The sequence below is a fragment of the Phycodurus eques genome, chromosome 5 (assembly GCF_024500275.1).
Source record: "Phycodurus eques isolate BA_2022a chromosome 5, UOR_Pequ_1.1, whole genome shotgun sequence".
Lineage (NCBI taxonomy): Eukaryota > Metazoa > Chordata > Actinopteri > Syngnathiformes > Syngnathidae > Phycodurus > Phycodurus eques.
The window spans coordinates 7923161-7945520 of NC_084529.1; the positions used below are offsets into that span (position 1 = coordinate 7923161).

The 22360-nt window shown below is 39.4% G+C and overlaps 1 protein-coding gene across 2 annotated transcripts in view; it reads left to right on the top strand.

Annotated features, from left to right (window-relative positions):
• hipk3a (homeodomain interacting protein kinase 3a) overlaps positions 1-21158 on the top strand; it is a 56329-nt gene extending 35171 nt beyond the window's left edge. The window contains exons 7-18 of one of the 2 annotated variants that reach the window (XM_061677353.1): positions 2831-2917; positions 3097-3281; positions 4103-4268; positions 4377-4497; positions 5108-5202; positions 5393-5547; positions 8436-8582; positions 8690-9034; positions 9246-9407; positions 9538-9809; positions 12442-12587; positions 17456-18068. In XM_061677353.1, the coding sequence (XP_061533337.1) occupies positions 2831-2917; positions 3097-3281; positions 4103-4268; positions 4377-4497; positions 5108-5202; positions 5393-5547; positions 8436-8582; positions 8690-9034; positions 9246-9407; positions 9538-9809; positions 12442-12587; positions 17456-17980 (2406 nt within the window). In that variant the 3' untranslated portion in view covers positions 17981-18068. Of the gene's footprint in view, positions 1-2830; positions 2918-3096; positions 3282-4102; positions 4269-4376; positions 4498-5107; positions 5203-5392; positions 5548-8435; positions 8583-8689; positions 9035-9245; positions 9408-9537; positions 9810-12441; positions 12588-17455 lie in introns of both variants that reach the window. The other variant, XM_061677354.1, reaches the window with a different exon arrangement.
• Positions 21159-22360: the final 1202 nt, after the last annotated feature.

The following is a 22360-nucleotide window of genomic DNA, read 5'->3' on the forward strand; positions in this document are numbered from 1 at the left end:
CACAAATGAAAATATGCATACATCCACCTTGTATCTTGTCCTCAAAGAGTGCTCTCATATCGTCAATTCTAACCAAACGGAAGTCTTTACTTTCAAAGTGTACCATAAATTGAAAGATGGGACACAGTATGTTTGTTTTCATATTGGGATTTATTATGAAAGAGAGCCCATTTTTCTTCCCTGAGCCACCTCAGGTCAAACTGTACGTCTGTCAGTACAGTCGCAATGTGACGTGGACCTGTGGTGGTTTGTGTTCACATTGAACAGACAGCCTTGGTTTCATCGGTCCCTAACATTTTCCCACATGTTGGGGAGATTTTGTTATTGTCTGATGAAGACAAGGGTTAACGTTTTGGCTGTAATTCCAAAAGGTATGTTTGGTGTGAACACAATTTTTCTCATCACCAAAGTAACACCATGCATACAATGAAGCATGGTGGTGGCAGCTTCATGCTTTGGGCTGTCTTCAGCTAAAACTGGGGCTTTAGTCAAGGTTGAGGGAATTATGAACTGTTCCAAATAGCAGTCATTGTTATCACAAAACTGTCAGGCTTCTGCTAGAAAGTAAAATAAATAAATAAGTAAATAAATAGACGCTAGGACAAGCCACCCAGAACAGCTGAATTATATTTTGGATTAATTGGAGGCACTTTAAATGGTGGCAGACATGTGCTGCCTCCCATTTAACATGATTTAAATGTGATTGGTCAATTCTGAATACAGTCAAATCCCCAGTTTTAAGAGGGTTTGCACGCTTGTGAAACCAGTCAGTTTGTTTTCTCTACCTCAAAGATGTTGTATGCCCCCCCGAGTTTAATCTTACAGGTTGTAGGTCACATTCATGGTGAAAATTGTTTTGAGATGATTTATCTTGGTTATCTTTTTTAATAGGACAAAAACCTGGGATTTTTGTAGACTTTTATAGCCAATGTATGTACCGTAATCACCCCCAAAGTTGACCTAAAAATTCTGGAAAAACCTTTCTATGTATAATGCATTTTTACAATGCATGATTTTGCTTCTACCCATATGATCAAAATATGAAGTATTATCTGTATTTTGTTAGTTTTTTCAAAGAATTATTACAGTTAAGCACTTTGTTTTAACACGTAATACTTTCTTTTTATTTACCTGCTCTCATTTTGAAATTCACAGCCATTCAAAAACAGTCACTGAGTTGTTTTGAAGCCACTCCTTCGGTATTTTAGCTGTGTGCTTTGGGTCATTGTCTTTTTTGAAGGTGAACGTTCGGCCCAGTTTGAGGTTCTGAGCACTCTGGAGAAGGTTTTCGTCCCAAGATATACCTGTACTTGGCCGCATTCATCTTTCCTTCGATTGCAACCAGTCTCCCTGTCCCTGGAGCTGGAAAAACACCCCATAGCATGATGCTGCCAACACCATGCTTCACTGTTGGGACTATCTGACAGGTGATGATGAGCAGTGCCTGGTTTTCTCCACACATGCCACTTAGAATTAAGGCCAACAATTTTATCTTGGTCTCATCAGACCAGAGAATCTTATTTCTCACCATCTTGGAGTCTTTCAGGTGTTTTTTAGCAAACTCCATGCGGGCTTTGTCTTGCACTGAGGAGAGGATTCCATTGAGCTACTCTGCCATAGAGCCCCGACTGGTGGAGGGCTGCAGTGATGGTGGACTTTCTAGAACTTTTGCCCATCTCCTGACTGCATCTCTGTAACGCAGCCACAGACTCTTTGGGTTCTTCTTTACCTCCCTCACCAAGGCTCTTCTCCCCCAATTGCTCAGTTTGGCCGGACGGCTAGCTCTAGGAAGGGTTCTGGTTGTCCCAAACGTCTTCCATTTAAAGATTATGGAGGCCACTGTGCTCTTAGGAACCTTAAGTGTAGTAGGTTTTTTGTAACCTTGACCAGATCTGTGCCTTGCCACAATTCTGTTTCTGAGCTCTTCAGGCAGTTCCTTTGACCTCATGATTCTCATTTGCTCTGACATGCACTGTGAGCTGTAAGGTCTTATATAGACAGGTGTGTGGCTTTCCTAATCAAGTCCAATCAGTATAATCAAACACAGCTGGACTCCAATGAAGGTGTAGAACCATCCAACCTGACAGAACTGGAGAGGATATACAAGGAGGAATGGCAGATGATTCCTAAATCCAGGTGTGGAAAAACCTGTTGCATAATTCCCAAAAAGACTCATGGCTGTATTAGCTCAAAAGGGTGCTTCTACTTAATACTGAGCAAAGGGTCTGAATACTTATGGCTGTGTGATATTTCAGTTTTTGTTTTTTAATAAACCTGCAAAAATTTCAACAATTCCTTTTTTTTCTGTCAATATGCGGTGCTGTGTGTACATTCATGTGGAAAAAAATCTACTTCAATGATTTTAACAAATGGCTGCAATATAAAAAAAGAGTGAACAATTTAAGGGGGTCTGAATACTTTACATACCCACTGTATATATTTCACTAATTCTGCCAGCGTATGTAAACTTATGAGCACAACTGTACATATATGCAGTCATGCATACCCCTGTCATATTGGAATGAAAGTGTAGGCTACACGTTTTTCATTACCTCCATTACCTCTAGGTGTCATACTAGAATGAAAGTGTACAACTTTTTCATAACCTCTCGATGGCGGCATACATTTCTAAAATGTGAGGGTTTTTCTTTCATTGTCCCCTATACCTGTGTATAATGCACACTATTGACTTTTGACAATTTTCTGGGGGAAAGAAATGTGCTTTATACACGAAATTACAGTATATACGTGTTTCCCACCCAAACCTCATTAAGACCTTTTAGTTTTTATACCCTATTTTTATGTTTTGTACATTTGTGTTTTTTGTCAGACAACAGAAGAGCATGAGAAAGAGACAGGACTTAAATCCAAAGAAGCCAGAAAATATATTTTCAGCTGTCTGGATGATATTGCACAGGTAAGTCTTAATTATTATTAATCTATTTACATGTTCATATGTTCATTGGGGAGCAAGTAAGGTTCTAGCCTAACAATGATAAATTGTTCCTCGCTCAAAAATATCCTTCAATATTATAAGCAAATGGGGTTACAGTGCTATGTATATTTCCCCTGAGTGTTTGTGTCTTTTTCTTTCAGGTGAACTTCGTGTTGAGTCCCGACAACAGTGACGTGCAGGCAGAGAAAACCGACAGGAGAGAGTTTGTCTCCCTACTAAAGACCATGCTGCTGATAGATGCAGAGGACAGAACTGTTCCCTCCATTGTCCTCAGTCACCCTTTCCTCACTATGACTCATCTGTTGGAACACGCACATAGTAACCAGTAAGCCTCTGATAACTGACTTTGACACAGATTTACATATTGCCCATATACTATGTCTTAAGGGATTGATCAAAGGTAAGTTTAAATAAGACATATTTGAAATATTGTTATTCCAATTAAATAGTCATTTACATGACACTATTTTTAATGTTTTTAGCCTGAAAAGGTGTCTGTGTGGAATTTCTTGAAAATGACACTGTTTTTGTTTCTAAAAGCACAAACATTTTCTCTTCCAATTTAAAGAAAAATGCAATCAAACTAATTTGGATATCCTTCAATGACTCAAAATAACATAGAATTTGATCAGGGTAAAGATGTGGAAGGTTTTATAATGGACAAGTAAATCACAAGATAAACCTATGGAGCATGTATTATTCCTGCTAAAGAAAAGATTGAACAAACAACAACTGAAAGAATCTGGTTTTCAGCCTGGGGGGGAAAAAAAAAATCACAAAACAAAATGCAACATATGTCAATGGCTCAGACACGCTTGATGTAGTTATTGCAAGCAAAGGATTTGCACAAAAAAAAAAACATGCACTTTATCTTTTACTTTATTTTCAGTCTATCTGTTACAGTACTTTAACTCATTTAAAATGTGTTTAGTTACAAATAATGCCATTTTAATTGTGTATCATATCCAGGATTACTCTGGAAATGATGACATTTTTATCTCGTCTCATTCTCATATTTTGATGTCAAACCCATGTTTTCAGTCTATAGCAAAAATTAAACTAAATAGCCTCATTGTTGCATTACTTTTGGAGGGTAGTGTAGATTGCCACCTTTATCTAACCACTATTCTGCTCTATTCTCTTCAGTGTGCAGTCATCTTTTCGCATAATGGATATGTGTCATGGCCGCCCCAACAGTACAGTTTTTGATGCATTGAACCACAACACCATTCATTTCTCAAGACCTCCTGTTGGTCCCACGGCTTCGTCTGGTCTCCCTCTGGGCTACAGCAACATACCCGTTCACACTCAGGTGAGGTTTTGCAATTCTTCACTTTTTGCGGTAATCATTTGTTTTGGCCCCCCAAAATAAACACCCATACCAGTCTTACTGTTTTCTCTTTCACTGTTTGCAATGCAGCCTATTACACAATCAGCTCCTTCAGTGTTGCATCCTGGGATTGCGCTAACAGGGAGAAATGGTCAGTTTGGATGCAGTGACTCCTTCCCACCCATTCTTCTTTGTCCACCCAGCATTCAAGGTATACAGATCATCGAGATGAAACTGTATAAAAATGTCAATGTTACTATTATTGTGACCAAAATTATAGTAGTTATGGGTATGATCACAAGTTTAAACCAAAAACATATATGCAGACACACAAAGCATTGCAACGTATAAATACGTATAAGCATTGCAAAAGTATAAATATATAGCTCTTCTCTTTTTTTGACACAAGCATGTAAACGGGATTCATGTTTGGTGTCCAGATCACCGAGTGAGGCAAATATGCACAATTGGAGCAACACTGATGTTTGTTGATAATTTATAAGTATCTGGAATATCGTGCGGACAAAGACATGACCTAATCTGTGATGATTTTCGAGCACGGTGGGAGCATAATAACAATCAGTGTATCCTCTTAGCTGCCTATGCTCTCACTATTGTTGCACTACTGTGCTCACGCTGCCTCACAGAATCAACGAGAACCCGGCTGCAGAGCAGTTCAGACAGCTACTTTCAAAGACGCAAAAGAGTATTATTGTTTATTAAAATTTCAAACTAGTATTAACTGTTTATCGATAAATAGTCTCATCCCGAGCAGACCATTTCGAAATGCCCTTGATTTGTTTTGTTTTTCTCTTTTAAAGGTAACCTTAACCAATCAGTCAGGTATTCAGTTCCTATGGTACCTCAGGCTCCTCCTATCCAGGCTCTCCAAGTGAGGCCTAGCGTAATAACACAGGTATGACATGAACTATAACTTACTCCTACAAACAATATGTTCACACTGGCATTGTGTATTTATGTATTTATTTAAGAATATATATTTTAATACATTTCTTTCTCCAACATAAAGCATCTGTATGATGGCTGTATTAAAAATCCTACCTCAGGTGTCAACGTGATTATTAAGAATTTCTCTGGTCTTACAGCCAGCCTGGTGTAATCGGGGTCAGCAGCTCCTGGTACAAGCAGCCTGGCCACAGATGACTGCAGTCGGTCTGCCCACGACTCATCCTGTCCCACCACCCACGTCTTCCCTAACCAGTGACACCTCAGTCTGCGCCCCAAGAATCAGCGAGTGGGGGTTAGTCATGAGCATCATTCAAACAGATATCCTGCAAAATTGGTACATCAGAGCTAAGGGTCAGACTCGGGATGTATTTTGTCACTCGCTATTCGTAACGACATAAACGACCGATTATCGAATCAATTTGATCTCTTACTATTCGTATTATTACTCGTACTATTCCAAAATAATAGTCCAACAAATATACAATTTGATTATTTGAAGGCTATTTATAGCCCCCTGTTTAAGTCCTGTTCGCAGTTTTTTGAGGTCGCACATTTAGGAAAAAAGCAGTTGGCAAAATGTTTCTTGTTAGTTTAAAATGACTTACTTTAATCATCATGATACATTGCCGTGGCCGAGGTCTGTTTAAGCGGGTCTCAGTGCCAAAAAATGCTTACGCCCCGCTGGCTGGCAACATTTTCTACTACCAGCTAGCTTAGCTCTCTTCAATAATTTACCACGATGTGTTGAATGAATCTTGCATAACTTTATCCAATTCATCTGCCGCAGTCTGCCATGAACATACGTTCCGCTTCTCCTCATGGGACTCTTCGTTCCGCAAAGATTATTTTCTCACCGGAGACAACTCCGTGATACGTTACATATTATACTACTGGGGCTACAGTACAGCTGCAGTAGTAAGTCAGAATTCCTGTCAGAATAAGATGTGAGTTCATTCGCTTCCAATCGAATGCGAAAATTGTAACTTCATATTCTCTCTTTCATTGTTATTTGCAAATTGATTCTAATGGAGAATACATTATTCCTAGCCCCAATCCGAGCCATAACTGAAGATATATAGCACAGCAGGCTAGTGCTTAAACACTGTGTGTTGTTACACAGCAACAAAGTTTCCCTCGATCAGAAAATGAAATGCGTGACGCCAGCATCTGGTGTAATGTATAAAATATTTTTTATTTATTTTTGTCCTGTTGGGTCAAGCAGAAAGGAGGATCTGTATCGCCTTTATGCCGGAACAGTTTTACTGTATCACACTTTTTAAGCTGCCGCTGTGGTTTCTTAGTATTTTAATGGATATTTGTGGAGAATCAGAGTCGATCAGTCGAACAGAATAAGGTTTCTAGAGGGGAGTGAGAAAAGAAGACAACAAAAGACAACGCACTAACTGTAAACAAAATGAGGAAAGAAAATCGATATATACCTAAAAGTAGGCTTTACAGGATCAGGATTTTTGGGGCAGATCAGCGAGTTTAAAAAACACAATAACCGATCACCAATCGGATCACAAGATGGAGCAATGTGTCTATTGAAATGACTTGTCCACTTACTGTATATACTTGTGTAGTCTATACTGAGTATCTTCAAAAATGTTCTCTTGTCAGGTCATGTATTCTAATCAGTCAGGTCAAACCAACATTACATGACGACAGAAATAATGGGTGCTAACTTACTATTATTTAATGACTTTATTGTAATTAAATTACTTCACACACACCGAACCTTTAGAGTATGATTCGACAGAACGCTGGCATGTTTACGTACAACCGCTCGTGCTAGTGCTTGCTAGGCTACATAATGTTTTGTTGCCTGCCTGCGAGCCGTAGCGTATTAAAAGTATGTAAACAGACCTTAAGCAATCCTTGAATGAACGTCTTCTGCCGAGCACCGGTGGCTACCAGCACTAGTTTTTCCCCATTTTGTTCTTTTTTGACCAACACAATACACGCGCGATCGATTGTTGTTGTCGTGATCCTGGTAACTAGTGTATCTGGTCGTGTTTGAGTTGACAAGATTAAAGCCTAGTGATCGTAAAAGACGGGATGCGGTGGTATCCGAATATGAGATTTTATTGCAGTAGTCTGACATAGTGCAATCGTGAAAGACCAAATTTGTCTTGAAGTCTGATCCAGGCATTACATGTTGTCTGTACCACACCACGTTGTCTGTACCACACCGCTGACGTTTAAAAAAAAAAAAGAAAAAACTATATTGCCGGTTAGATATTTACAGTACTACGTCAAAAGACACGCGACAAGGCTAAAACTAAACCAGCTTTTGATTCAAATATACTGTATACGACGGCGACGCAGAGTAAATCTTTTGGGGAGCGTTGATCGACTTGTCGAATTATGACATTTCAGCCGATGAGCATAAAATGGTAATTATCGTCCGATACCGATCAAGCCGATCAGATCTACCTAGAAGGTCTACCTAGAACAATGACACATTAGATATGAGTGTTGTATGGTAGTACAGTAGTGCTTCACCCGGTGAGGGAACACAGGACAAGATAGGACAGGACTGGACCGGAGGGGAAACATGCAGGACAAGGGTCGTGAATCCGGCTGTACAACTGAACTGTGGTGGGAGTGGATAAGTAAAGTATAAACGTCTCTAGGACCAGAGTGTGAGGGACTCACCGGCCCGGTGGGCGCCCCGAAAATGCCAGCACCGCCCCATGCGCCCCACCCCCAGGAGAGAAAGAAATATTAAATATGAATATTAATATAATATATATATATAAATATTAATAATATTCAAAAAGAAATCTTTCTAGTTTTTGGGCTTTCATTGTCAAATAATTCCCATTGCATTCTTTTTGGAATATTTACTAATTTAATCCTCTGGCAAGTATTCCGCTATCCACCCACCACAGTTCAAATTCTTAACCACCTCAATTTTTGTTTTACATTATGACATTATTTATTTGTCTTAGAAATACTTCTATTTGCTGCAATTATGTTTCAGCCTTTTGTGTATTAAAGCATGCCTTGGTAGTCTACAACGTTTCTAGTGTCTGAAATTAAATAAATAGCAATTAACTGATAATTCTGCATAGCTATATGCAGTATTTACAAATTTGCATAGATAGACCCAGCCTTACATCACTAAGAACGTATTTGGTTTTCTTTGTGCCCCTGGTCACTCTTTGACTAATGCAGGAAAGTCCGTTATACTACCTTGATGCAACAGCCGCTTCTGACCAATCACATGCCAGCTGTCTCTGCACATCAGCCTCTCAACATTGGCATAGCGCATGTTGTGTGGCCACAGTCAGCTAATAAAAGAAACCGGCACCATCACAACAGGTGAGTGGTTGCATTAGTCCTGTGTTAGACACTGCTGCTGCTCTACTGTTTCAGTCAACCCAACTTAATCTTTAACTATCTTTTCATTTCCCCTCGTTTTAAAAAAGGAACCTGTCCCACCCAATTAATATCCACACAACTCAGTGTCAATCCACCAAAACGGCCAATGTTGTTGGTCAGGCATTATATGGAATCAGTAACCCTCAGAGAGAGGTACCTCTGGTGGAAACCCAACAGCAGAAACATCTAAATTCAGATCAGGAGGAAGATGATTTACAAGAGTGTGTGGGCTGTCTCAAAGAGGATGTACCAAACCAAGAGCTGCAGCAAGATATCTCGTTTCTCATGGGTGACACACCAAGCCCGACACCCAGCGTGATCAGCATCCACAGTGAACCAACAGATGGGGAAGAAGTGGAGGAGGACAAACCACAATTGTGCTGTCTAAAAGAGTGAGTATTTTGAAATTGATTTAATACTGGAGTGGAAAAAAACATTCCAAGGAAAGGCCACATGGAGAACATTTCAGTGCTGTGTGAAGGATAAAAGGCAGGTGTGTTGCTATTTACGTTTTTGTAATTCTGAGCCGGTTGATCTGTAAACGTCACAACAGACTGCAATTGTGGCTTTAAAATAAAATAACCTGTGTTGTTCTCTGTGTAGGTGTAAAGAGCAGTGTGCATGTGAGGTATGCAGAAACACAAGTGTGACTATGGAAAGAGTGTGTTCTCTTAGCAGTCCTGACAGCAGCCTCAGCACCAGTTCATTTGCATCCAACTCTCTGCACTCGAGCCCGTCGACGTCACCCTGCAAAAGACCCAACAGGTTGTTTTTCTTTAGTTTTGTTTTCAAATTACCAGGTTTGTTCCATATAATTGAATTGTTATTTTTCTACAAGAGTAAAAATGCACACATTTTCACTGTACCAACCAAGTTATCGTTCTTCTGTGTACAGTATGTCTGAAGATGATGGTCACGAGAGTGGCTGTGAAACTGTAGAGGGCTCCCCTACATCCAACACTTCGTCCCCCCACAGCAACAGTCCATATTGTTTCCTCGACAACAGCAACCACAACAGCCTCCCAGATGTTCCTGCTGTTGTAGCTCCATTGCCTTCCCTTGCATTGCAGGGTAGCATTCCTCGAGAGATCAGGACAATGGTGGTTCCACCAATGAGAGTGCAAAACAACAACAGTCAAGGAGCACAGGAGCGTTTCCAGAGAACAGGTTAGTATTTCCACATTCCGTGCTTAGCAAATTCAGTAGACCACCTGTCATGAAAGCAAGACAAGACTATCCAGCAGCATGAAGTGCTTTAATGTAGACTCTAGCACTTGACATGTTAGAAACAAATCAGGGACATAACCTTTTTAGACCCTAAATTGAGGTACCTTGCTGGGCTTCTCTGGAATGTCAAAAACTAACCTAGCGTAGCATTTAACCACTAAACGAAAGGTTTAGCACAGCAGGCTAAAGCAGACATGTTGATTTCTGAGAGATTGTTATGGTGTTTGAGAACTCTGTCAATGTGTCAAGAAATCCTGTTTGTGGTCATACTTATCCAGGGGGGTAGTCAGTTCAGTTCCTATTTCAACAACATAATTTGAATTTTTACGCAAGTCAGAACAAGCTGTAGTCGCGCCGTAATCACTAACGTATCCTGACGCAGTTGTATAGTCATGATTACAGCAAATATTCATATGTAAAACACTAGGGAGGCACCGATACTACTTTTCAGACAGAGTACAAATATTTACATTTGAGTACTCGCCGATACCAAGTACCGATACTTGATAATGCCATTGTCTTGCAATTGTGTGTTCAGACGCAAACTTTTCTTAGACTTGAAATAAGTTTGACTCATATATAACATTCCAACGTTTTGAGTTTCCGAACGGTACATAGTGTAGCAGAGTAGTGCCAGAGTTTCTTTCAGAATGCACTCATCACTTGCCTCATGCTCTTCCAGCGATGCACCAGCCAATCATCTTGCAGTGGGGCGCATCCTGCCTAGTACTGTATGCGAGTGGGGATCTTAATCACACTGCAGCGGCATACGGCACTCTTCTGTCGTGCACTTTATATACTGTTTCTTTGCTTGTTTATGCACTATCGGTTCTGCAAACATTTGCTGCGGCCCGCCAGGACCTTAAAGAGACTGGAGACCGGCACCAGATACTTGTTTCAAGTCGACTCGCATAACATCCCAGACAAAAGTGAGACCAGCGTTAGCGTGTCTGTATCTCTCCAATGCAAGATTTCTGGGACATAAAACGGACTTCCAAGTTGTTCATTTTATGCACCAGGAATCAACTCACTGGAAATCGCTGTGTTCGTGCAAACATGTCAGTCTGTGTGCATCATATAAGGCCTTTTTAATAACTGGAGCTTTTACTTAGGAGAGTAATTATTAGATCACTCTTTTCTAACCTTGGTTGAGCCAAGGCACCAATTTTACAACAGAAAAACACACAATAAACGATCCAACAAAAATATTATTCAAGGTTTGTTTTTGTTTTTGTCACCAAATGTTTAGTTGAACACAAAGCTCATATATTTGCAGGGAGCCATAACTTATTCTGTTGTATGAATTGCAACAGGTGGATACACAGGTTTATTGTACCTTTTGCCATCCATTGGAAGAGCATTTAATTTTCATGCCCGTCACTAAATGCCGTGCTACCTCTGTGTTTACTACAAAATAAAGTGAGGAAAAAGAAATGCAATGTTGCGTCTTAATAATATCACTAATAATCACTCAATAATAAAGTTCTACAATTTAAAAAGGTTTATTCCTTGTACTTTTTATTTGTAATTTTTTTTAAATCATGCACAAAATGTGCCAGTCATGAGCTCTGTCACTTGTGTTTTGGGTGTCTACTCTGCAGGCCAGAAGCAACCAGTAGGGGCTTACCGCCCTCTAGTGGACCATAGAGGTCTCAACAGGTTATCATTGTAGTCCAGCGAGACATGACTTCACATGTGGTCTCACACTTGAGATGCATCCAAATAAACGAAATGCAAAGTTGCTGACAACTAATGACTTTCCCTCCATCAGAGTAGCATTTATCAAAAAAAAACCACCCAAAAAAACACACAAACAAATTGCAAATGAATTTTCTTCCCTATATATCATACCATTACATTTTCATGTGATTATATTGTCATTCATGTGTGACAGTATGTAATTTGTAATGCTATAAAAAAAACAAAAATAACTCAGTGGAGGGAAAGATGAATGCATTTTCCCCCCCATAATAAACAAGTCTTCTCTTTGTGTGCGGGTTCATGATATATAGCAAACGTTTTGTGTGGAGGTTCATGATATATAGCAAACCGCATCAGTGTGTAATCAATTCCCAATTTGCCTCTTTTTAGTGTTTTATATATATATATATATATAGTCTTTTTTTTGTTGTTGTAAAGTAAGCCAGGGTAATATGAATCATTTGTAACATAAATTCAAGATCCAGTTGGAGCAAAGCCCCAGTGTCCAAAGTCAGCCCAAGTCACATCAGCTTTTTGAATTAATTTACTAGCTTGGGCAGTTTGCTTTGCAATCTTCATGTGTACAACTTTGCAATGATTTTACCGCACAAGATCTTCGGGCAAATATCGTCATGTTACACCTGTATTAAAGTCGAAAGGAGAATCTGCCCTCCAAATAAATCAGTACAGCATATATGAGTACTGTATTACTTTGCATGGTTGTTTGAAGTTTTCCCTCAACTTTTATTTTCCCCTCTTAAGTCTTGCAGGCCCTGTGGAATAAACTTCCAATTTATCTTGCAGTGTTTAGAATATTGAAACCTTTAAAACTGTGTGTGTACTTCTCTAACTGAATTATTCTCTGTCCTAGTCTCAGAGTCATGGTCCCGATCCAAAGGGCGCTGCAACATTGCAGGACAACAGAGCACTCCCTCTTCTATCCCCCTCCTCCAATCTACACCTCTTATGTCGTGGCAACAAAAGCTGCAGCAGCAGCACCCCCTGGGCCTTGGACAGGTCTTGTTTTGTCCTTTGTTTTTGTCAATTAAGGGGCGCAAATTACAGTTAACCCCCATTTTTCATGGGTAATAAGTTCCAGACAAACACCCAATTTAAAAAAAATAATAATAATAAATAAATAATAAAAAAGTGCGACAGAGAACTAGAGATTTGTATGTATAGTTTAACATTTTAACTGATTAGAATAGACTTAAACTTATTAAAACACACGTACAGTGCCGTGAAAAAGTATTGGCCCCCTGTCAAATTCTTATTTTTGCATAGTTTCCCCACTTCAATGTTTAAGAGCATCAAACAAATGTAAATATAATGCAAATATACAAATATAATCCAAGTGAACGTCCAATGCAGAATTTTTGGTTAATTTTCACTCATCATACCCAAGCCTGATTACCTGCAGATCTGTTCAATCACGAAATCACTTAAACAGTATCTGTCCCGATAAAAAACGAGTCAAACAAAAGATCTAAAAAAGCTGCAACAAAATAATGACACAATCCAAAAAAATTACAGAACAGTTGAGAAATAAAGTAATTGACATCTATCAGTCAAGCCATTTCTAAGGCCTTAGGATTCCAGCGAAACCATAGGGAGAGCCATTATCCTCACATGGAGAAAACATGGAACAATGGTGAACCTTCCCAGGAGTGGCCAGCCTACAAAGATTACCCCAAGAGAACAGCACTGACTCATCCAGGAAGCCACAAAGGAACTCGGGACAACTTCTAAAGAACTGCACGCCTCTCTTTCATGAGATGGAAGTTGAGCTTTTTGGAAGGTGGGTGTCTTGCTCCATCTGGCGTAAATGTAGCACACCATTTCAAAAAGAACATCATACCAACAGCCAAACATGGTGGTGGTAGTGTGATGGTCTTGGGCTGTGTTGCTCCTTCAGGACCTGGACAACATGCTGTAAATGATGGAACCATGAATTCTGCTCTAACAGAAAATCCTGAAGTTCATCCAGTTGTTCAGCCATCAGTTTGTGACCTCATGTTGAAGCACACTTGGGTTCTGCAGCAGGATAGCGATCCCAAACACATCAGCAAGTCAGCTTCTGAATGGCTTAAAAAAACTAAATCAAGGTTTTGGAGTCTAGTCAAAGTCCATACTTGAATCCAATTGAAATGCAGTAGCATGACCTTAGAAAAAAGGTCATCATGCTCGAACGCCCTCCATTTTTGCTGAATGCAAACAATTCTACATGGAAGAGTGGGTCAAAATATCTCCACAGAGATGTGAAGAACAAATTGCTAGTTCTGGAAAACACTTAATTTCAGTTGTTGCTGTTGAGGATGGCCCAACCAGTTATTAGGTTTAGGGGGCGATTTTTTTCTTCACACAGAGCGGGGTAACTTTGTAAAGTTCCCCCCCCCTAATAAATGAAATCACCATTTAAGAAGAGCATTTTAAGTTCACTTGGGTTATATTTGTCTGATATTTACATTTGTTTGATCATATAACATCCCCTTGAAGGAAAGAAAAGGTTGACTCACATAGTTCACCAAAACAGAGGCAAAGTGTGCTTGCTTCAAGCTAATGGTCACTCCCACACACAAAACCAAAAATGTAATCACTAAGTAACTGTAAGTAACAAATAATGAAAATCTGCTATCTTAATGCTAGCATAATGTTAAACGCCATATAAAGGCTAACAGAAATCACCAAAGATGTGATGGTAATTCATTTTATTTATTGGCGCCTTCCAAGCCATACAAGGACCCCATACAAACAGTTAAAATAAATCAAACAATATTGTAAAAATAATAAATAAAACATCTTAGATCATTTTCTACTTGGGATTATGTGAGTCCCAGGACTCATGTCTGCAAACAATGAGTCCCAGCCCTGGAACAATGAATCCCTGCAACTTGTCATCACGGAGTACAGATACAGTAATCTTCCGCTATATGACGGTTGTTGCTTTACTGTCCCGGATATTGCGGATTTTTATTTCTACAATATTTTTGTGTTAGCCATTGCTCTTGCTCTCGCTTTATACATTGTTTCAGCCTGCCCTGATAGCAAATTTTATATTATATATAATATATATATATATATATATATATATTATAATTAAAATTTTATATATTTTCCCCAAAACTATCACTATAAATGATAGTATTGTTTTTTTTAATACCCTGATAAAATGATATAGAGCATAATAATTCAAGTACATCCTTTTTTTTTAATAACTATTAACTTGCAATTCTAAACTTTTAACGTCGGCATTGTAATGTAGAGGAGCAACAAATGAAATATCTTGGATCAATCCAAAAAAAGTAAAAAAATATATAAATAAATCCGACTCAGGCTCTGTTTGCAAACATTGCACCCAAACAAATATGAGACATTTGGCACATAGGTATCGAGTCATTAACCCACTAAAGAGGCTCAAAAAATGTCTTAGAGCCTGCCTGCCAAATTTGAATTAATAATAATTTAAAAAAACACCATGTATGTACTTGAAAGCATTTGGGCTATGTCACTGTTTTCATATCAGATGCCATACATTTGAGTATCACTGTTATTTTGTAGTCTTTATTTATTTATTTATAGTAGTCTTTATTTATTTATTTATATTTACTTTATTTGTATGATATGCGGTACAGCGGGTGTTACCACAACAGCGACTATTTATCGAGTCCAGAAAAATTCCTGTGTCAATTGTACGGAACATAACCTTGCCTACTCTGCCTCTGATTGGCTAGCACCAAGACATAATTCATACTTTTGATTTGCTGTGTGTGGAAGCACTTCACCAACACACACACACACACATACATACTTAGGCCGGGTCTGAAACCACGCGTCTATAGACGCAGATTGAATATGTTTCATGTGTCCCTGCTAATTTTTTGCACGTCTCAGACGCGGGGCGCACATCAAACGGGATCCCCGAAACACTGATTAATATGGGAAATGTTAAAGTGAATAAGCAGTCCAGATTAGGTGTTAATGAGTGCGTGTCGGAGGTCAAGTGGTAGTGAAGTCATAGATGGGGCAGAGCGGCTGTAGGCTCAAAAGTGCAAGTATGCAGACTGGGTGATGTTGTTTGTGTGTGCTTGGAAGGCGATTGTGCTGTCGAGGATGACACTACAAACCTGTAAACAGCTCAATTTGATCTCGAGAGCATTTTCAAAACAGCCATAGCCGAAACACTGTGCTGTACATAAATACAAGTCCGAAATAAAAAAAAAAAAATAATAAAATAAATAAATAAGATTAGGAAAGAAAATGAATTTAACCACCATGTTCAACCAAACCATTCAATACATTACTCGCAGGCATATATTGTCTGCTCTGTGCACAGTATTACTGCATCTTAGAATGAGACCTTCTCTACGCGTCATCTATTAGAGCTCAATGGTACTCGGCATTTTGCAAGCGTGAAACCAAATGTTTATATACGCGATATAAACACACATGCTTTTTTTTTCCCTCATTGACATGAAATCAGACAATATTTTTCCAATAATATTACCTAAATTATTTCTATTTGCTAAATCCCAGGATAATGAGCGATGTCCTTTTAGGCATTTTTTTTTATGACTTCAAAGTCAGAAGTTTACATTCAGTACAATTACTATGCCTAAAAACAATGCGGGAAAATCCAGATGATGATCTCATTTCTTTGGAAGCTTCTGACAACATTTGAGTTAAATAGAGACACACCTGTGGATATATTTGAACAAGGTGCACCTAAAACACAATGCTTCATGGGAAAATAAAAAGAAATCAACCAAGATATGAGGAAGGGAATTGTTGGGTGCAATTTCCAGATGCCTGACGGTGCCACATTCATCTATTCAAACTATTATATGCAAGCATAAACACCATGGAAATTTATAGCCATCATATATCGCCCAGGAAGTAGACTGGTTCCTTGTCCCAAAGAATGTCATCTGGTCCCAAAAGTGCCTCTTAACCCAAGAGCAAAGGAGTGTTTTCCTACAGGAGACACTCGTCCCCATCACAAAATAAATGGCATCCTGAGGAAAAATAACATTATGTGGAAATACTTAAGCAACATCTCAAGACATCAACCAGGAAGATGAAGTTTGAGCGTGAATGGGTCTTCTGAATAGACAATGTTACTGCCCAACGAGTTGCAAAGTGGCTTGAGTATAACAAAGTCAATGACTAGTGTGGCGTAAGCATAAGGAATAGTCAGTCTGGGAAGACGATGTTTGCAATGTTGCATTGGCGATGCCTTTCCTCCTCGAGCACTTCCGAGGGCGTTACAATACGGTAGCTGCCTGTAAATGGCAGGGAAGAGTTAATTGGCAAGCTGAGACCCATCTCACAGTGCTTAACAAGCAAGTGGCTTGTTAAGCATATGTGATAAAATATGTGATACCTGCAGCGCTCCATTGGACCAAAGTCATAGTTTAAATGCAATGATACTAAATAAGGAAATCTGTGTAAACAGCTTCTGACTTTGGAGAAAGGAATGAAACATTGTCAAAAGAAATCGTTCTGTCTTTATTCAGGCTTTTAGCAAATATAAATAATTTTGGATCTCTTAATTGACCTAAAACGGGAAAAATGTGATTGAGGGGAAAAAAAGTGTATTTCTTTTTATATAACGTATGTAAACTTATGGTTTCAACTGTACATGCTACTACAGTCAAGGTGTGCAACTCTAAATTCAGACTTGCCTGTATCCTGTAAAAACCCATAAAAAAAAACATTGCTTAAAAATCTGTGATATAGCAGATGAAGCGAGATATCGCCGGGGGTTCCCTCTAGCTGGACTTCCACTCACTGAGATTATTAGATGGGTTTCAGTGTTGTTCTTCCTTGCTTCTTGGTAGAATATTGTTTGATATGAGATTTTTTTATTTTTTTTTGTCTTGCTTTAGGTGCCGCCATTGGTTTCCAACCACAACATCAAAGAATGGAACGGCAACTATGGGCCACTGCGACCTCATGCCTTTATCCCCCCTACTGTCCACACACACAGCTTCCCACACCTGCCACACAGCAGCCCCACGCACAATTTAGGTGGCCACCCAACGCACACCCTGTTGTCTTACCCTCCCAGTGGACCCCTTACCACAGCCCCGCACCCTATGTTGACCTCTCATCCTCCTCTACTTCAGCACAGCTACAGCCTCTCCCACGCCCAAGCGGGCGCTGTAGTTCACCAGGTGACCATAGGCCTCAGCAGCCACTCTCATCATCCTGGCTATCACAGGCTCCTCCCCTCACCGACAGTCCACCCGCATCCACAGCCTGGCTACGCCCGTCACCCCCGCCAGTTCAATACTGCCTTCCCCCCGCCACCGCCCCCTCCTCACACATACATGCCCTCACCGACCACCTACACGGGCTTCCCCCTGAGTCCCACCAAACTCGCCCACCGCCCTCAGTTCTCTTACATTTGAGGAGCGGAGCAGGGCTGCAGCAGCACCCGCGGGTCACACCATGGGTCACAAAGGCCAACAGCAAATACGGTGGGGCTGCGACATGGAGCAAGTCGAGCTTGCGGCAGGGCGCAAAACAAACACTTGTGATCAGGAGAGGAAAATGAGTTTGGCAAGAGGGTGAACTCATGTTCAATTGGTTTTGGAGGACAGTTAAGTTCAATGCCTCTCGAATCTGAAGGTTAATAAAGCGGTGGTTGTGTTAATCTGCCGGCGGGTGAATAATATAAAGCTTTATCGAGAGGGCACGAGACGAAACCTATTTCACAATATTTAAGGCTGTGTCCTTTGCACATACCTTCTGTCATGTGTTATATGCGTATCTGTCACGCGGCTACTTTTCCCTTCATCTCGGTTGCCTTGTAGCATGCGCGGATGTCAAAGCCATGCTTGGATTTGAAGGCTGTCTTTTGTTTGCTGCTGCTGCCAGTGCCTTAACAGCAGAGTCCAAGATGTATATAGTGCATTCAATGAGGCGTGCAGAACTTATTCAGACTCTGAATATGATAGGCTTTTTGGGGAGTATGGGGATTCTTTAATATGTTTAAATATTATTCCATTTCAATTTGCTTGCTAACTCAGAGTAAGGATTTACTAAAGCTACAGGCTGAACATTTAGGGCTTTGACTGAATGATTTTTGTATGTGTATAAAGAGTGATTTGATATTTTGATAATCAATTTCTACTCACTATAGTACTTAATGCATAACAGTATTGTCACTGTTTACTGTAACTGCAATACAATCTGGATAGCCTCTGGGTTGCTGTGTGTGTGTGTGTGTGTGTGTGTTTAGTTTGATTTGCAGTTTTTAGATGTTTGGGAGTGGCGTATTTGAAATCTAGTAACTTGCAGTATCCTTGCTGGGCTGTTTCGTGTTAAAGGTGTATTGGTAAATGTTTTTGTCTAAACTGTCCTAGATTGAAGCCCGTCAGTTTTGTTACATTCCTTCAGGGTGAATTATGCATAGCCTTGCTATTCTTGTGATTTTTTTTTTTTTTTTTTTTTTTTTTTGTCATTTTCAATTTTTGTGCGGAGTAGTGTTCAGCGGGTCTTTTACGGCAATCGGCACCAAAGACATTGTTCATCAATAATTTTTCTGAGGCACAGTCGCTGTTTGTTCTTTCACCTCCAGCAAACTGTTGCAGTTTGACATTGAAATAAATATTGTCAGAGATCTATTTTAGAAATGTGGTTTTATTTTTCTGAGCTATATTTGGTAAATTGTATTTGGAATGTATCGATATTAAGCTGCTATGTACTGATTATCTGCCACTTTGTAGCTGTGAATTCAATTATTTAAGCCTGCAATTCTCTTTGTATTGTAGTTCTGGTGACTAGAAGTGGCTTTTACTTTGCTCATAGGGTATGAACGCTATCCTACATGCTAGTGCCTCTGTATTTTGGCTACATTATTTTGAAGTGATTTATAAACTGCTGTAACGGAAATAGAGCATTTACTTGTTTTTGTTTTGTGTGTGTGTGTGTGTGCGTGTGCGTGTGTGTGTGCGTGCGTGCGTGCGTGCCTTTTAGCATCAGTATTTCATCTTGAAATGTAGGTTGAGATTAACTCTTCGATTGTGTAACCAGTGTGGTGTTCACTTATTTTTGTTCGAGCTTGTATTGTGACATGGCTTTTTTCCCAATATCGGGCTGTATATGCGACTCTTTGTACTGTACGACTAGTGCCTTTGTCCAAACTGGCTGACGGAGGATGTCTCATCGATGTCATGCGAATTGCAGTTCCTTTGTAGAGGATAGACCCCTAACTTCGACATCAACAGTTTGAAAACCATTTTTTTTTTTTTTTTTTTTTTTTTTTTTTTACTGACACAGAATCCTAAGAAAGTACAAGTCAGGGAATGTTTATTGCGCTCACCAAGAACACCGCACACGACTCAAAAACGTAGGCCCTGAGTTTAGACAAATGCAAAGCTTTACTCTCACACCTGAATGTATTTGTAGAAACAGCGAAATCTGTTCGATAAGATGCTTGATCAACGTTCTCTCAGTTTGTGATCAGAGCACATACTATAGTTCTTGTATGCATCTTTTTACCATAGGTAGGCATCATGTGTTGTTGTCAGGGGTTCTTCCAAAATGCTTTATCCATGAATCCAAGTTAGATTCCCTCATCTATTTATTGTAATGGTTTTGCTATGTCTCCTATATAATATGTATTGTATGTATAATTTGCTCCTGTGTTAACAATCCTAAAACAAATGAGCGGTTGCTCTGTTCAAAGTGCGGCCTTAAGTTTGAATTTAGCGTGCGTGTGTAATTGTGCCTGTGTGTCGTGGAACAGACGTCTTCATTCACATAGGAAATAATTTGGTTCCTCCTTTGCTGGCTCTTATTCAGTATCATAATTATATCGATTGTTTGTGTCAGATCAACACCATCACATGAGATGAAAACACAAACCACCTCAGTGATGTCCCATAATCCCTTCCCACTTTGGCTGGCCTATTTAGCCTGCAGCCTCACATGGACTTTTGCATCATCAAAGGCACCAGAGGTTCAAACAGTTCCCGCAGGCACATGGAGCCCAGCACCCTTACGTATCAAATTAGGATAAATGTCTTAAATAACAATATGTTTTAGTCCCAGATTGATCTGCTTCTTCTGTCTAAGTTAGTAGTTCTAACTCAATATAAATGTTGTGTGAAGATTTCTTTTTTGGGTAGCGAGATACATAAATGTCCAGTTAAGTCCCAGACTCATTTATAGTATAATTATTACCACAGTTCTCTAATTATTTGGTTGATGTTGTATTTGGGAGTCAATTTTGTAGACACGATTGGTAAGTCAAATCCATTACTGGTCAAAATAAGTGTACATTTGTGTTGTTTTTTATGATTTTGTGTTCTTGAGTGCTACACTAGTTTGACATGTAGCAACTGCACTGTGCAATATATAACATTATGAGGACTGGGGAAATTATTACTGTTTGGCTGTCACACGTGTCATGTGTGCGATACTTTCCCCCCCCCCCCCCTCTCGTTTGAGTTTGAGTGTAACCAGACCTTATTATGTACTTGGTCACAAAAAGCGGGTTCCTTCTTGGTGACTTATTAGTGAGTGTCAAACTATTAATTGATGTCAACGTTCACTTTGAAATAATAATAATAAAAAAAAATCTTTTGCTTCAATTGCTGTGTGTTTTGTCTTTGTTTACAAATGCATGAAACATTTGTCTATATTGCTTCTAATATGTTGGACTTAGATCTGAAATAATGACATACATACATATATATATATATATATATATATATATATATATATATATATATATATATACACACCCACACACAGTGGGTACGGAAAGTATTGAGACCCCCTTAAATTTTTCACTGTTATATTACAGCCATTTGCTAAAATCATTTGTTCTTTTTTTCCCCCCAATGTACACACAGCACCCCATATTGACAAAAAAAAAGGAATTGTTGAAGTATTTCCAGATTTATTAAAAAGCAAAATATCACACAGCCATATGTATTCGGACCCTTTGCTATGACACTCATATATTTAACGCTGGTGCTGTCCATTTCTTCTACTCATCCTTGAGATGGTTCTACACCTTCATTGAAGTCCATCTGTGTTTGATTATACTGATTGGACTTGATTAGGAAAGCCACACACCTGTCAATATAAGACCTTACGGCTCACAATGCATGTCAGAGCAAATGAGAATCATGAGGTCAAAGGAACTGCCTGAAGAGCTCAGAGACAAATGTGGCAAGGCACAGATCTGGCCAAGGGTACAAAAGATTTCTGCTGCACTTAAGGTTCCTAAGAGCACAGTGGCCTCCATAAATGGAAGACGTTTGGAATGACCAGAACCCTTCCTAGAGCTGGCCGTCCGGCCAAACTGAGCAATCGAGGAAGAAGAGCCTTGGTGAGACAGGTAAAGCAGAACCCAAAGATCACTGCGGCCGAGCTCCAGCGATGGAGATGGGAGAAAGTTCTAGAAAGACAACCATCACTGCACCCCTCCACCAGTCGGGGTTTTATGGCAGTGGCCCGACGGAAGCCTCTTCTCAGTGCAAGACACATGAAAGCCCACATGGAGTTTGCTAAAAAAAAAAAAAAAAAACAAAAAAAACACCGGAAGGACTCCCAAAATGGTGAGAAATTTGGCCTTAATTCTACATGGTATGTGTGAAGAAAACCAGGCACTGCTCATCACCTGTCCAATACAATACTCACACATATATATATATATATATATATATATATATATATATACACATACATGCATACATACACACACACACACACACACATATATATATATATATATATATATACATACACACACACATATATATATATATATATAT